Source organism: Macaca mulatta, chromosome X (assembly GCF_049350105.2).
Source record: "Macaca mulatta isolate MMU2019108-1 chromosome X, T2T-MMU8v2.0, whole genome shotgun sequence".
Lineage (NCBI taxonomy): Eukaryota > Metazoa > Chordata > Mammalia > Primates > Cercopithecidae > Macaca > Macaca mulatta.
Genome location: NC_133426.1, coordinates 160403513 through 160418254, shown reverse-complemented (window position 1 = coordinate 160418254; position 14742 = coordinate 160403513). Strand labels below are relative to the sequence as shown.

General features: G+C 52.4%; 1 protein-coding gene across 1 annotated transcript; it reads right to left on the bottom strand.

The window, feature by feature from the left end:
- Nucleotides 1-4: 4 nt before the first annotated feature.
- On the bottom strand, nucleotides 5-14538 carry LOC699016 (long-wave-sensitive opsin 1). The gene is made up of 6 exons (XM_015128550.3): nucleotides 14386-14538; nucleotides 8759-9055; nucleotides 5895-6063; nucleotides 4257-4422; nucleotides 2490-2729; nucleotides 5-214 (listed from the first exon to the last, which is right to left on the bottom strand). The coding sequence occupies exons 1-6, from the start codon at nucleotides 14495-14497 to the stop codon at nucleotides 104-106; spliced, it is 1095 nt and encodes a 364-aa protein (XP_014984036.3). The 5' UTR covers nucleotides 14498-14538; the 3' UTR covers nucleotides 5-103.
- Between the last annotated feature and the right edge of the window lie 204 nt (nucleotides 14539-14742).

The following is a 14742-nucleotide window of genomic DNA, read 5'->3' as shown; positions in this document are numbered from 1 at the left end:
TTGGTTTTGGCAAAGATAAATTACATTTATTTCACAGGGATGGAGGAGGGGGAAGGGAGAGGTGGCCAAAGCCCTGGTGGGCGGGATGGGTAGGAGGCAGATCTCATGCAGGCGACACCGAGGACACAGATGAGACCTCCGTTTTGGAGGCGCTGGAGAGTTCAGAGCCGTCGTCAACCTTCTTCCCAAAAAGCTGCAAGATGCAGTTTCGAAACTGGAAGGACAGAAAGTGTTATTGAGCAGAGCAGGAAAGGGTGGAGCCCTGTGCTGCACGTACGTGCCCGAGCCTTCCATTCACCCATTCCAAACGCCATGGGGGATGGAGGAAGGCTTGGGTTATTTCTCCCTCACACGCCGGGATGTCATCCGACTTAGCAGTTGATGGTGACTACACTGGGTTGAAGTGTGTTCCCCAAAAGATGTGTTCAGGTTAAGACGAGGTCACACTGGAGCCGGGTGGGCCCTAATCCAGTGACTGGTGTCCTCATAAGAAAAGGAATGCTTAGACACGGACATGCAGACAGAGGGAAGATGGCCACGTGAAGATGAAGGCAGAGACTGGGGCGACACACCTTGGAGTCAAGGAGTGCCAAGGACTGCCGGCAGCCCTGCAGCTGCTTCTCCCTCTCGGCCTCCATGGGAAACCTTTCCATTTGCCAACACCCTGATTTCAGACTCATGATTTCCAGAACCGTGAGAGAATCCATTTCTGTGGTTTGAAGCCACCGAGTTTGTGGTAGTTTGTGACGGCAGCCGCAGGGCAGTCATCCACAGTGACAGCTAAGGGGCAGTGGTGACCTGTCCCAGACTGTCTGGTGAGCGGCTCAGAGAAATGTTAATGAAAAGGCATGTGGTTGTCATGTTTTTTCCAGTCCATGGATCTGGGGCAAGGTGAGGCCTAGGTAATGACAATCTAGCCCCTACCTCATCTCTCCAGGCAAGAGTCTTCCGGTACCAGGAGGAGGTCTGTCTTTGCTGCTTCACCCCAAAGAGATCTGGGCCATATGAATGTCTCAAATCATGTCCTGTGTCATCACTGAAGTAACCGCAATGCTTTGAGGACCCAGACCAAAGGCATTTTCTAATTATTTCAGGCCTACTCTTGACTAGCTCTACCTCCCTCTATCATCAAAACTCTCAAAATTAAAAAACATAATGGTTGAAATTAATAACATAAGACATGGGATGAACAGCAGAATCAGCTCAGCTGAAGAGCTGGGAGATAGGGTTGAGGAATCCATCCAGCAGCTGCTGCTTGAGCACCTGCTGTGTGCCAGACTCTGTCCTGAGCATAATTTCCTGTCTTCTTGGAACTGCGTTCCAGAAAATTCTCTCAGAATGTGTCAGGACAGGATAATTATGTGGAAAGGGTGAAAGCAGAGTTGGGGGCCTGGTGAGGTCCAGAAGTGCCAACATCTGTCTAGGAGGGGGAGTTCTGGAAGGGAGAATGGAAATAATCCAGTAAAGATAGTACTTGGCAAGATAGTTTAGGATCCCAGAAACCTAGAAAAGATCCTCATGAAAGTCAGGAAACGGGGGTCAGGGATAGAACTACACTCTGGGCATCAGTGTGCTACAGCGAGTTCCCGGAAATCCACTGCAGGCCTGGTCCTACTTACTGTTTAAAAGTTACCAGAGAGAATGAACCTTTAATGAACTCTGCAGACTTGGCTTGTGTGAGTCAAAGCCGAGCCAAAGGGGCTGGAGCCGTTGAGTGGCTCTAAGATGGAGGAGCAAGGAAGAGCCGAGTGGAAGGGATGGACTGGGCCTGGTGAAATGGGAGGCCCCTGCGCACCTTTCTGGCCACCATCGAGTCACATCACAGCTGCGCTTTAATGAAGCTTGTAACCTACAGGAGGTAGGGGAATTTAGGTGTGTGAGCAGCTTGCTGCTGAGGCCCAGTATGTCAGCTAAGGAGGCTGCCTCTGGGCAGGACCACAGCACTTCCCCACTGAACTAACCCACGAACTCGTGAAAGCTCTTGAACTCTTGGTCAGTGTAGCCAAGAAGGGCCGACTTTTGTTCTTATAGGAAGACAAATTCCAGAGGTTATGGTTTGAAAATGGAGAGATGAGGGTTGAGAAGGGTTGAGTCTGAACAGAAGAGGGGCACATGTAGGGTGGATATACCTAGGGCTCACCAACTCCTAGAGCGTCTGAACGCCAGGGGAGCCCCTGAAGCTCGGCAGCCATAGTTCTAGGGCCACCGGAAAGGAAGAGCACATGGCACACAGACGCTTTGGGAAATGCCACCCTCAGGCTGAGACTATAAAGGATTCCAGAGGGCGCACCTAAGCCTTCTGCTAAGGGCCAGCTGGAGCTCTGACTGGGGCTGGGTCACATGCTGAGCCTTTCCCGGTCATTTCCCTGGGGGATCCCCCAGATGCTCCGCGGGCTTCTCATCAGAGACATGATTCCAGGTGGGGCCATCACTCTGTCCTTCTAGGCCACACAGTATTTTGAGTGGGATCTGCTGATGGCGTTGCTTACCTGCCGGTTCATAAAGACATAGATAATGGGGTTGTAGATAGTGGCACTTTTGGCAAAGTAGGCTGGCAGGGCAGCCATCAGAGGGTGGAAGGCGTAGCCAGGGTTGGCAGCAGCAAAGCATGCGAAGAAGGTGTAGGGTCCCCAGCAGACGCAGTATGCGAAGATCATCACCATCACCATGCGCGTCACTTCCTTCTCTGCCTTCTGGGTGGATTCAGATTCTTTCTGCTGCTTTGCCACCTGAGGGAGACAGGGACAGTGAGTCGGGGGTTGGGGGGCAGCAAGAGGCAGGTGCCCCAGGCATAGGGAGATGTGGGAAGGAGGAGAGGAGCCCAGCAGCCAGCTTCCAGCCCTGAGTCGTGCATAGCCGGTCCCAGGCAGACATGGCGGCCTCAGGCTGGCCCTGGGGGAGTTCTAGAATTGGAGGTGGCACGTAGCTAGGCCTGGCCTAAGACAACCTCAGAGCTGGATCTAACAAGCTCCTTTGCTTCACCTGATCCCTTAACAGACTGTCCTGTCCTGCGCTCAGGCCTGAGCATGGAGGCCGGACCTGATCACTGGGCGTGGAGAATGAAGGAGCTAACAAGATGGAGATGGCGGGGGAGGCGAAAGCCGTGGCTGGCGGGGTGCCCAGTGGGAGTTTCAGAGCAATGCATACACATCCCTCAGGCTTCCTAGGCCAGGTTGGCCACTCTGTGGGCTAAATCCTGCCCTGGACTCATTGTGGCTGAGGGCAGCTGTGGTGGGGTGACTCCTTCATGCCTGGGAGGAAGGAGACGAATGACCTCCAGGCAGAGGCACTGTGGGGGAGGCCACAAAGGCCAGCAACCAGCTGCCAGGGATGAGGGACTGATGGCAGGCAGATGAGTGGGGATGAGAGAGGGACTGTGAGGGCTGGAATGCGGGGACGGCCAAGATAACAGGGCTAGGGTCACATTCTGGAGCTGGGGCTCCACCATCCCAGACTAATACAGCCTAAGCTATGGTTGGGTACGTGTGGGAGCCTTCAGCCCAAGGTGGTGGGGTGAGGGGGCCTTTCACAGGCTCACAGACTCCTCTAGGGAGAGCTCAGCAGGCATGCCCATCCAATTGTGGGCACAGGTAGCTTCATATAGGAAAGCCACCACCCTGAAAGGGCTCCCACTGCTAACAGAAAGAACCAGCCTTGCTCTCCTCGCTTGCCTGATGTCCCGCAGGGGCTCCCGGTGGTAACCTAGTCTAGGGGTAGGGGGTGATGGCTGTGGACAGGATCAGCTTCCCAAGGCAGAGGGCCAGATATGGAGGGTGGAGAGTGGGTCGGGGGTCAAATGGCACACTCGGGTCCACTCCTTGGTCGGCCCCACAGCCTATGAAAGGGACAAGGGTACTCCGGTGGCAGCCTCATAAAAACATGCCTTGATTTGCAGGTGTCATTTGCTGATGTGGCTGCTCCACTCTACTCTGTGGGAAAGGCAGCCTTTCCACCCCGGGGAGAACTGTCCGGGGTCGGGGAAAGGCACACCTCTATTCCCTTAGCGGACTCCTCCAGGGAGGGAGTGGCAGTGCTTTCCCGTCTCACAGACCTGAGGACAACGGGGCTGGGGCTGAACCTGCAGGCAGTGGTACAGCCCCAAAGGAATCGCCTGATTCTCATCGCTGGATCTTAATATTTTCTTATAGGGGTAGAATCCTCTTCTCTAATGATTTTTGAAAAAAATAGTTTAGGAGTCTCAGTGGACTGATTTGGGGGCAGAGATACTTAGGGGCAGGAGGAATCGGGGGGCTTACCGCTCGGATGGCCAGCCACACTTGGAGGTAGCAGAGCACGATGATAGCCAGTGGAATGATGCAGCAGGTGACCATGAGGACAATCATGTAAGACTGCACCCCGGGGTACGAGCTGCCACTGAACACATCTGGGCCGCATGAAGTCTTTAGGCCATGGGGCCAGTACCTGGAGAGAAGGGCCAGCAGCCAGTCCTGATGCAGGGGGCAGTGACCCAGGACCCCCAGCTCAGGCATGGTGCTGACTCGGATGGAGTTTGTTTTTTTAAATTGAGGTGAAATTCACTTTGCATGAAATTTCCTGATTTGAAGTGATCAATTCTGTGACAGTCACCACCTCTGCTTCCAGAACATTTGCATCAACCCAAAACAAAACCGTTGGGTAGGATTTTGGTAAATCCTTGTCCATTTTTAGATGTCATGCCTTTCCTGTTTTTAAAATTCTGATAAAATGTACATAACATAAAATGTACCATTATAGGCCAGGCACAATGGCTCACGCATATAATCCCAGCATATTGGGAGGCAGAGGTAGGAGGATTGCTTGAGCCCAGGAGTTCAAGACTAGCCTGGAACACGTAGTGAGATCTTGTCTCTACAAAAAATAAAAAAATTAGCCGGGTAAAGTGGGGCACCTGTAGTCCCAGCTCATCAGGAGGCTGAGGTGGGAGGATCACTTGAGCCCAGGAGGTCGAGGGTGCAGTGAGCCATAATTACACCACTGCACTGTGCCAGCCTGGGTGACAGAGTGAGACCCTGTCTAAAAAAAAAAAAATAAATAAAAGTACCATTATGACCTTTGGTACATTCACGATGCTGTGCAAACATCTCCACTATCTGCTTCCAGAACATTTTCATCTACCCAATCACTCCCCCTTTTTACAAACGGAGTGTGAGGTTCCATCTTGCCCTGACCTTCTGAGAACACCCGTGAAGAGCTGAGTCATTTATCTGAGGTCAGCTAGGCCATGACTGAAATAAAAGGCCCTGCTCACTGGGTGGCCTGAAGGATTAAATGAGACAACCCGCGGGAGAGCCTCCATCAGGGTCAGCTCGCCACACATGTTTGATAACAGGCAACTGTGTGGGGCATGGCGGCATGAGGAGGGTGGGAGACAGAGACAGGCTTTCACAAGGTTTGTTTCCCAGAATGATGGAACGTTCCCAAAAAAAGAACATTCCCTCTCCAAACACCACGAGAACTTATTCACGGGCTTGTTGATAAAACAGTGAAATGCTGTCCATCCAGTCCCTCCCAATCAAACATTTGAGCCACTTGCTTGGCCTGGCCAGGACATGTGCTCTGCAGGCCCAGGTGGATCTATGACCCAAGCAGCCTCTGAAAGGTGGGGGCGGGGTGGGGCAGCATGTGCAAGAAAGAGACCTGGAATGCAAACACACTGTCTGTTCACTGACAGCTGTGTTGATGGCCCGAGCTCTGTGTGCTCCTGTGACCCGATCGTGCTTGGGACAAATATGTTTCCAGAGGTTCGGGGACCACAGATCCATTTCTATGTTGCAGCCACATTCATACATTGATAGACGTTGCATGCTCAGAGGTGCCCAGAGAAAGGAAGTGATTTGCCTTAAGGTCACAGAGTCTGACCCTGCCCACTCCATCTTGCGCCCTTGCACCCTTACCTGCTCCACCCAAAGATGGGCGGGGCCGTCCACACAGCAGACCAGATCCAGGAGAAGGCAATGCCCACGATGGCGAGCTTGGCATCAAATCTCACGTTGCCAAAGGGCTTGCAGACCACCAGCCACCTCTCCCAGGAAATGATGGCCAGGGACCAGAGACCTGTGATCCCTACAGGGAGAGCAGACAGATGAGGGCTTTGTGCCGAAGCAAAGGTGGAACAGCCTTCAATGTCACTGCTCCCTTCCCCGACCAGCCGAAAGCTTTCAAAATCAGGAGGTGTCCTCCCACCCAGCTGTAAAACCTAAGTCTCCAAAGAGTGTTTTCAGGTCCAGGGTGAGCAGGCCCCTGGGTCAGCTTGTTTCTCTAACTCCTGCTTTCCACTTCCTTCCCCATGTCATTCAGCCTCTCCTCCCGCCTTGCTTCCCCACTGACCCCAGCGCCTTACTCTCTGCTCCTCTGTTCTCCTCCTCTCCTCCCCCTTTCTTTCTTTCCTCTTAAACCTCTGTTGCTCTCCCTCTGGAGCAGGAGCTTAGAGCTCCCAGTTTGGCCAGCGGGTTTCTTGCCAACCCAGTCTTAGAATCTCGAATCTGGGAACAGAACTCAGGGAGCTCTGTCCTCAACCTCCACACATCCAGCACCAAAAGGGAAGCCAGAGCCACAGACACAGTGGCCAGTGCCTGTTCACCCACAGGAGCCCTGTTACCACTTCTCGCCCTCTTGGCCACCAGCCCTTCCTCTAATGACAGAACTCTTGGTGGCCACGTCCAGAGCAGCATAGCCACACTGAGCTGTTGTTGTCCCAGCCAAGAGCAAGGAATCAGGCCCTGTGTAGACTCCTGTGTTCCTCCTTCCGGTACACACCCATGTTCCTTTAGGCGTTTGTAAAGGCCTTAGATTCTCCCCGGCTCCCTCTCTGCAGTAGGTGGAGACAGTTTCCCACTGTCCTGCTTAGACCCCAAACGTCTGCACACAGAATTCAGGGCTCCACGGACTGAGGTGGAAAAAAACGACATCTTTCTCTCCATCAACCTCGAACAGACACTGGGCATTCCCTTCCATTATGAACGTGGCAGTATTAGCAGTACCCGTGACTCGGTCAGCGAGAGAGGTCACAGATGTTTTTCTGTCAATTCATAGAGGTGGCAGACAGTTTGAGCATCACTTATGTTCATCACTACTCTGAAATAACAGTGGTTGTCAGGCGGGATCCTGTTATTTAATACTTTAGTACTGAGTGGTGTCACTAATACGTTTAATACATGCTTTTATTTTTATTTACTTTTTGAGACAGAATCTCACTCTGTTGCCCAGGCTGAGTGCAGTGCTGCCATCACAGTTCACTGAAGTCTTGACCTCCAGAGCTCAAGTGATCCTCCCACCTCAGCCTCCTGAGTAGTCCTGGGACTACCGGTGTGCCACCACGCCCAGCTGTTTTTATTTGTTGTAGAGAAGAGGTCTCACTATGTTGCCCAGGATGGTCTCAAATTCCTGGAGGCAAGCAGTCCTCCTACCTCAGCCTCCCAAAGTGCTGGGATTACAGGCATGAGCCTGGCCAATAAATGCTTTTAAAGAAAGACTGTGCTACTGATGAATGTTTAATACTTCGATAACTGTTTTTCAATATAATTTGCTGCCTTTGTAATCCTGGGGGTCTCATTTTATGCGTTTGCAAAAATTCCTCTGAGATGGGGTCCATAGGCTTCCCAGATGGCCAAGGTCATCCGTGGACCAAAACTGGTGGGGAAGTGCTGGCTGCTTGGCACCTGACTGACCCAGGAACAGACCATGAGCAGAGGCAAGGGTGAGTGGGAGACCCTGGCAGAAACAGAGATAGACGTGGGCGGAGATGCAGGGGGGCACTCAGGAAGGGTCGTGTGACCACCGAGGCCGTGCCTGCTGCAGAGAGCACTCAGATCTGGGGATGGACCTTCTCTGCCTGACCTTCCCTTGGCTCCCCTTCTAGACTGTCAGGGTAGTGCCGGGACTTGGACAAACGCCCTCTCTGGTCTGGGCCATCGTGGGTACAATTCAAGGCAGTTAACAGGGAGTGGGGAGGCTGCTAAGAGAGACGAGGGGAGGCAAGAGCAGGAGCTGCTCCTGTTGGATGTGGGGTCTCCTCCTCCTGAAATAAAGTTCCAGCTGCTGGGTGTGACCTCTGAGGCCTCCAAGACCTGGGCCTGGCCACCTTGTGTCTGGCAGCCACGGCTGCTTGGTGGTACTCTGCCCACTGGAACCACCAACTGCTCCCACCTGCTCCTCCACCACCTGCCCCAGGCCCTTTCTTGTCTGAGAGGACTGATGACAGTACTGTGTGGTCGCCGTCTGGGTGTAGGGCCCCCTCCTTAGCACAGAGCCTGGCACACTGGTACCTCTCGGCCACTGTCTGCTGACCTGAGCGGAATCATGGCCCACAGATATATTAGTGATGGGGATGGGGAGAGGATCTGGGAATTGTGTCTCCTCCAGGAAAAGCAGATGCCGGTGAGCTGAAATGGCAGGCATCCCTAATTGCAGGGGAGTTCTGTCCAGAGTGCCCAGAGTCCCCACTCCCCTACTGTTCTGGAGTTGTCTAGCTCTGTATCTGTCTCCTCCCACACCAACCCCATAGCTCCGAACTGGCTGTTCCCGGGCAGAGCCTGACTCAAGAGTAGGAACTCAGGGTATGTTGGACTGAAGGGAGCTGAATTTAATGTGACTGTCCAGATAGAAACCTCCAGAACCCTTCATTATATGGATGTGAGGCACAGATGTGGAGGGAGATAGACCCACAGGAGAAGCTGGGCCCAGCTCATCATGAGGTGGTCAGAGGGGCTTGCAGAGTGAATGAATGGTTTCTGCTGAGCTTGGGCCCCGACTGGCTTACCACACAGGGAGACGGTGAAGCCTTCCAGGACACACATAGGGTGGCCCAGCACGAAGTAGCCAGAGACCTGGTTCACAACACTGATAGTGCTGGCGATGACGGTCTCTGCTAGATCAGCAACTGCCAGGTTCACCAGGATCCAGTTCAGCGGGTGGCGCAACTTCTTGAACTTCATGGTGGCAGCCAGCACAAGCCCATTTGTGAAGACGGATGCGGTGACCACAAAGATCATCCAGACACTGGTGAGGTGGTACACCCATCTGGGAGCGATGTGGTAGTTGGGGCCTTCAAAGGGGCCTGGGGGCAGGAGGCAGAGGAGAGAGAGGAGCTGGGCGGCAGCCCCGCCTGTCTATACCAATGCCGATCTCACCTCTCCCTGCCCCATCAAGGCCTCCCCTCCCCCTCCCGCCCTCCTGCCTTTGCAATTGGCTCTTTCCCTCCAGCTTTGCCCATCCTCAGACCGACAGCCTTCCCTCCATCCTGTCGCTCAAGCCAGAGACCATCGCCTGCTGGTCACCGGCACTGGCACCTTGAACTTAACGGAACTCCTCATCATCTCCCCAAACTGATTCCCTGCTCCCAGTGTGCAGTCACCCCGCTTCCCTGCTCCCCTCTTCCCTTCGCCTCAGCTCTACCTCCTACCTCCCAGAGTCCTCTGCCCTTCCATAGACAGACGCTTTCCTCGTGTAAAGCCAAGCTCAGATGCATTTGCCTTCCAGAAGCCTTTCCAGATTCCCCAACTAGTGGTAACTCACCCCCTTGAGGGGAAGACCACTACCCACCTCTGTCACCTTCTGTCACATATAGGAGTTACTGTTCATGATGATCTGAATGTGCGTGTCCCCCATAAATTCCTGTGTTGAAATCCCAACCCCCAAGGTGATGGTATTAGGAGGTGGGGCCTTTGGCAGGTCATTCAGTTCATGTGTGCAGAGCGAGTGGGGCCCTCATGAATGGGATTAGTGCCCTTATAAAAGAGGCCCTAGAAGCTGGGCATGGTGGCTCACGCCTGTAACCCCAGCCACTCAGCAGGTCAACGTGGGAGGATCACTTGAGCCTTTGGGAACAGTTCAAATTAGCTGGGAATGGTGGCTCATGCCTGTAATCCCAGCACTTTGGGAGGCTGAGGCAGGAGTGTCTCTTGAGCCCAGGAGTTCAAATCCAACCGGGGCAACATGGCAACATCTCATATTAAAAAATTTTTTTTTAATTAAAACTTTTTAATTTTTTAAAGGAGTCCCTAGAGCGCTTTCTAGCTCTCTTTTTACCCTGTGAGGATACAACAAATTGTTGGCAATCTGTGGCCAGGAAGAGGTTCCTTGCCAGAGCCCACCACGCTGGCACCCTGACTTCCAGCCTCCAGAGCTGTGAGAAATAAATTTGTCATTTAAAAGCCACCCAATCTATGGTAATTTCTCTTTTATTCTTTTCTTTTTTTTTTTTTTTTTGTTTTGTTTTTTGTTTTATGAGACAGAGTCTTGCTCTGTCGCCCAGGCTCGAGTGCAGTGGTGTGATCTTGGTTCACTGCAACCTCTGTCTCCCGGGTTCCAGTGATTCTCCTGCCTCAGGCCCTCAGGTATCTGGGACTACCAGGTGCGCATTACCGCAATGGCTAATTTTTTTATTTCTGTAGAGATGGGGTCTGGCTATGTTGCCTAGGCTGGTCTCGAACTCCTGACTTCAAGTGACCCGCCCACCTCGGCCTCCCAAGTAGCTGGGCCTACAAATGCATTACTTCTCCTTTTGATTTGTAGGAGTTTGCTAGGGCTCTACACCTTTTTTGTTGGAAGGACCTTTGTCGTAACATTGTTTTTGGCAGATTACTTGAAGGGATTGCAAGCCACAGACCTCCTGCCATATAAGGCCTCATGGAGAGTCCCAAGATTTATCAAGAGATTCTTTAGTTGTGTGTTAGAAAAGTCCAACTCAAGCTAGCTTAAGAAAAATGGGGATTTCCTGGCTCCGGCCAGGAGAGACAGATAAATCTCACCCCTAGCACAGCTGGATCCCACAAGGCCCCTGCTGCCCTCTGTGCACGGGCCCCATTTGTTCCTAACACAAGGAGCTTCCAGAAACCCACTGACAATGTCTGCAATTCTGATACCTGGCACTGGCTCCCCAGGAACCCTCAGTATGAGCAGTAGGGACAGACCATTGACAATTGAAGGCCTTCGTGGTGTCAGTCTCCATGCAGAAGGAAGCAGAGGGGAGCAATGGGGTTGCTGATGGACCTAAGAACAGAGAACCCCCAAACTGTCGGCAGCTCTTCCCTGGGAAGTACTTCGGGTGAACTGGGGAAGAGCAGCTGAGACTGGGAGGGTTTGGGACGCTCTGGCCTGTAGGCAAGTGCAAGGGGCTGGAGCAATCTAGGTGCTGTGACCTCTCAAAACAAGGCAGCCAGTTCTCTTCCCTGGCAACCCTTGCGGTCCAAATTGGGCAGTGCAGGGACAAGGGGGCAAAGGAGAGAACAGGTCCCAGCAGCAGTGGGGGAGGGGACAGGAGCTGCCACCAGTGCAACTAGAGCTGGTGTAATGGCCTGCCTCGCCCTTGTGAAAGTTCTGGAACTGATTTTATGAAGCAACGAGCAAGAGAATCAAAGTCAACTCCCAGGCAAAGTGATTCGAGGAAATACAGGGAGAGAGGGAAGGCAGCAGCAGGGGGAGAAGGGGACGCAGTGGCGCAGAGAAGCCAGACTTCTTCAAGTACACCTTTTTTTTTTTTTTTTTTGAGACAGAGTCTCGCTCTGCCGCCCAGGCTGGAGTGCAGTGGTGTGATCTTGGCTCACTGCAAGCTCCGCCTCCCGGGTTCACACCATTCTCCTGCCTCAGCCTCCCGAGTAGCTGGGACTACAGGCGCCCGCCACCTCGCCCGGCTAGTTTTTTTGTATTTTTTAGTAGAGACGGGGTTTCACTGTGTCAGCCAGGATGGTCTCGATCTCCTGACCTCGTGATCCGCCCGTCTCGGCCTCCCAAAGTGCTGGGATTACAGGCTTGAGCCACCGCGCCCGGCCAACTTTTCTAGATTTTAATTTGAAACTTTTAGCTGTTTTATTACATAATTATAAAACAAAATTTAAGTGGCTGGGGTCGGTGGCTCACATCTGTAATCCCAGCACTTTGGGAAGCTGAGGTGGGCGGATGACTTGAGGTCAGCAGTTTGAGACCAGCCTGGCCAACATGGTAAAACCCTGTCTCTACTGAAAATAAAAAAATTAGCTGGACGTGGTGGCGGGCACCTGTAGTCCCAGCTCTTTGGGAGGCTGAGGCAGGAGAATCGCTTGAACCCCGGAGGCGGAGGTTGCAGTGAGCTGACATCACGCCACTGCACTCCAGCCTGGGCGACACAGTGAGAGTGTCTTGAAAAAATAAAATAAAATAAAATAAAAATTTAAATTGAAAGACCAATCTCTGAAAATCAGCAACAAAAGAAATGAAACTAAATGCATATCCACTGAGTGGCCTATCACTTAGAGAGGGACTGTTCTAAGGGACTTGAAACACACTGGTTTACTACACTACCTAGTGGCATATACCCTCAGGGGAAGAAGACCTGTGAAGATGTGAAAGTTTTGGTCACCAATAGGTGAAGACAGGGTAAGGTGTCCAAATGCCATCATTTTCCATCCACACTGCAGTGGTTTAATTGGTATGGGCGTTGAGTTTCACTAGCCACCAACACCCCTGAAAAGAGACACTCTCCTTGCCAAAACACACCAACAAATCCAACCTGCCTCTGGTCAGACCCTCAGATCAACTGCCAATTTACAGAAAAATCATAATGAACAACGTCAGAGGAGCCTGTCAGGCTACGTCATGAACGACTTGCTTTCTTTCAGAAATAAATTGCAGGGAGATAGAGCGGGAACCTCTAGATTCAAAGATAGTCAAAAGGCTTATCAATCAATCTGAATGTGTGGACCTCAATTGAGCCCTGGTTCAAGCAAACTGAAAATACGTATGACATTTTTTGAACACTATTAGGTATTTGAAGCTATTCAGGAAATATTGTTACACTCGTCAGTGTGATGATGACTTGTGGTTATGTATTGAGAAGATCCCTTTTCTCCTAGAGTAACATAGTAAAGATTTACAGAGGGAAGGGTGTGAGGTCTTGGATTTGCTTCCAAGAATCAGGAAGAAAGGGTAGTGGAGGGGTTACAGATGAAATGAGATGAAACTGTGGAAGTTGAGTGATGGGTACCGGGGTTCATTACACTCTATTACACTCTTCCTTCTACTTTAGTAGATGCTTGAAGTTTTGTGAAAAAAAAAAACAACAAAAAACAAAAAACCCACCCGGACATTTGAAAAGAGTGCATTGAAGCATCATGCATTGATGAAGTCTGGGGGCATCTAGGAAGAGACTGTTGCATTGCCACCAAGGAAATTCTGGGCACAGTCATGTTGAGGTCAACTGCAAGATCCTCAGCCGGTTTGGTCTGGGCACTCTGTCACTAATTGGCACTCGGTCCTGGCCACCCCACAGTGGGATATTTATTGCCAACCAAGGAGCTGGCGTGGTTTCTGGAAACCACAGCCCCATAGCCTGCATGATGTTCTTTTTTTTGAGACGGAGTCTCGCTCTGTCACCAGGTTGGAGTGCAGTGGCACGATCCTGGCTCACCACAACCTCCGCCTCCTGGGTTCAACGATTCTCCTGCCTCAGCCTCCTGAGTAGCTGAGACTACAGGCGTGTGCCACGAAGCCCAGCTAATTTTTGTAATTTTAGTAGAGATGGCGTTTCACTATGTTGGCCAGGATGGTCTCTATCTCTTGACCTCAAGAGCCGCCCGCCTGGGCCTCTCAAAGTGCTGGGATTACAGGCATGAGCCACCGCGCCCTGCCTTCACAATGTTCTTGAAGGCACCAAAGGAATTTGGTTTGGAGGAGGGGCCAGGGGAGAGGGCCAGGAGTAGGGAGGTCACTGGCGTCCTCAGCTTCTTTGAGGGCCTGCGTGCAGCTTTTGGATTGGGCAACTGCCAATGGCAGAACTCAGGCTGCCCTGATGAGAGCTTTCAGCTTTCTATTGTGCCTGAGCCCTCTCTCCCAGGACTGCTCCAAAGGGAAAGGTGGCCCTGGGCGCCAATCTAGCCTCTTCCCCCAGAGGTGTGCAGCCAAAAGCTGTGTGGCCCCATCATAGAGTTCAACAAAATGACTGCTACAATCTCTGCCGACCCCGAAGTTCTAGAAGTTTCTTGCCCTCTGCTGCTGTCTTCCCCACCCTCCCGCCTCCCTTGGGTGTGTCAGTATGTTGCCTCCTTTTGGCTTCAAATGTAAAGACAGACCCGACTCTTCCCCAGGAAGCTGAGGGACTCTGTGGAATGAGAGGTTACTTGCTAGCAGTGAACACACTCATCTACGGGCCAGAAAGAAACAGCACATAAATTCTTCCCCAGCCATGGATTCTCAAAGAGGCTGGGAAGCCTGTGTGGCTTGCGAATGCATATTCGATATTATGGTGTCCTTCTAGATTCGGAGAGGACCCCTGGATTCGTGTCGTCTGAAAAGCTATGGGAGAAAGCCTCTGCTGGTGGGGATGTGCAGAAGAGAGATTCCCTTGGGCGGGGCAGGTGGGTGGTCGGTGGCCCCCAGTGCAGCCACCCAGCCTCCACGGGCCTGCTGGCTCACCTCTGGTGGAGTTGCTGTTGGTGTAGGTGAAGATGCTGGACTGGGTGCTGTCCTCATAGCTGTCCTGCGGATGGCGGCCTGCGAGCCTTTGGAGGCTCCACTGCTGGGCCATGGCTATGGAAAGCCCTGTCCCCGACGGCAGCCAGCCCTGGCGCATCACCTGAGGGTCACGGCGCTTTATACTGGCCTGTGGGATCAGCCCGGGCCTCTTCACCTTAAAAGCTCCCAAACCCTACACTACCTGATCTCTTAATTGGGCCTGGGACTTAGACCTCCTCCTCCCACCTCTTGCTCCCCTGCTCCTGAGGCGAGCCCGCAAGGGCGGCTCAGAGGGATTTGCTGGGAACCAAACTCAGA

Coding starts and splice junctions, on each gene's coding strand:
- LOC699016 (XM_015128550.3), bottom strand. CDS start 14,497: ATGGCCCAGCAGTGGAGCCTCCAAAGGCTCGCAGGCCGCCATCCGCAG. Junction 9,056..14,385: donor CAACAGCAACTCCACCAGAG/GTGAGCCAGCAG, acceptor TCCTGCCCCCAG/GCCCCTTTGAAGGCCCCAAC. Junction 2,730..4,256: donor TGTGGCTGGCCATCCGAGCG/GTAAGCCCCCCG, acceptor TGTCTCCCTCAG/GTGGCAAAGCAGCAGAAAGA.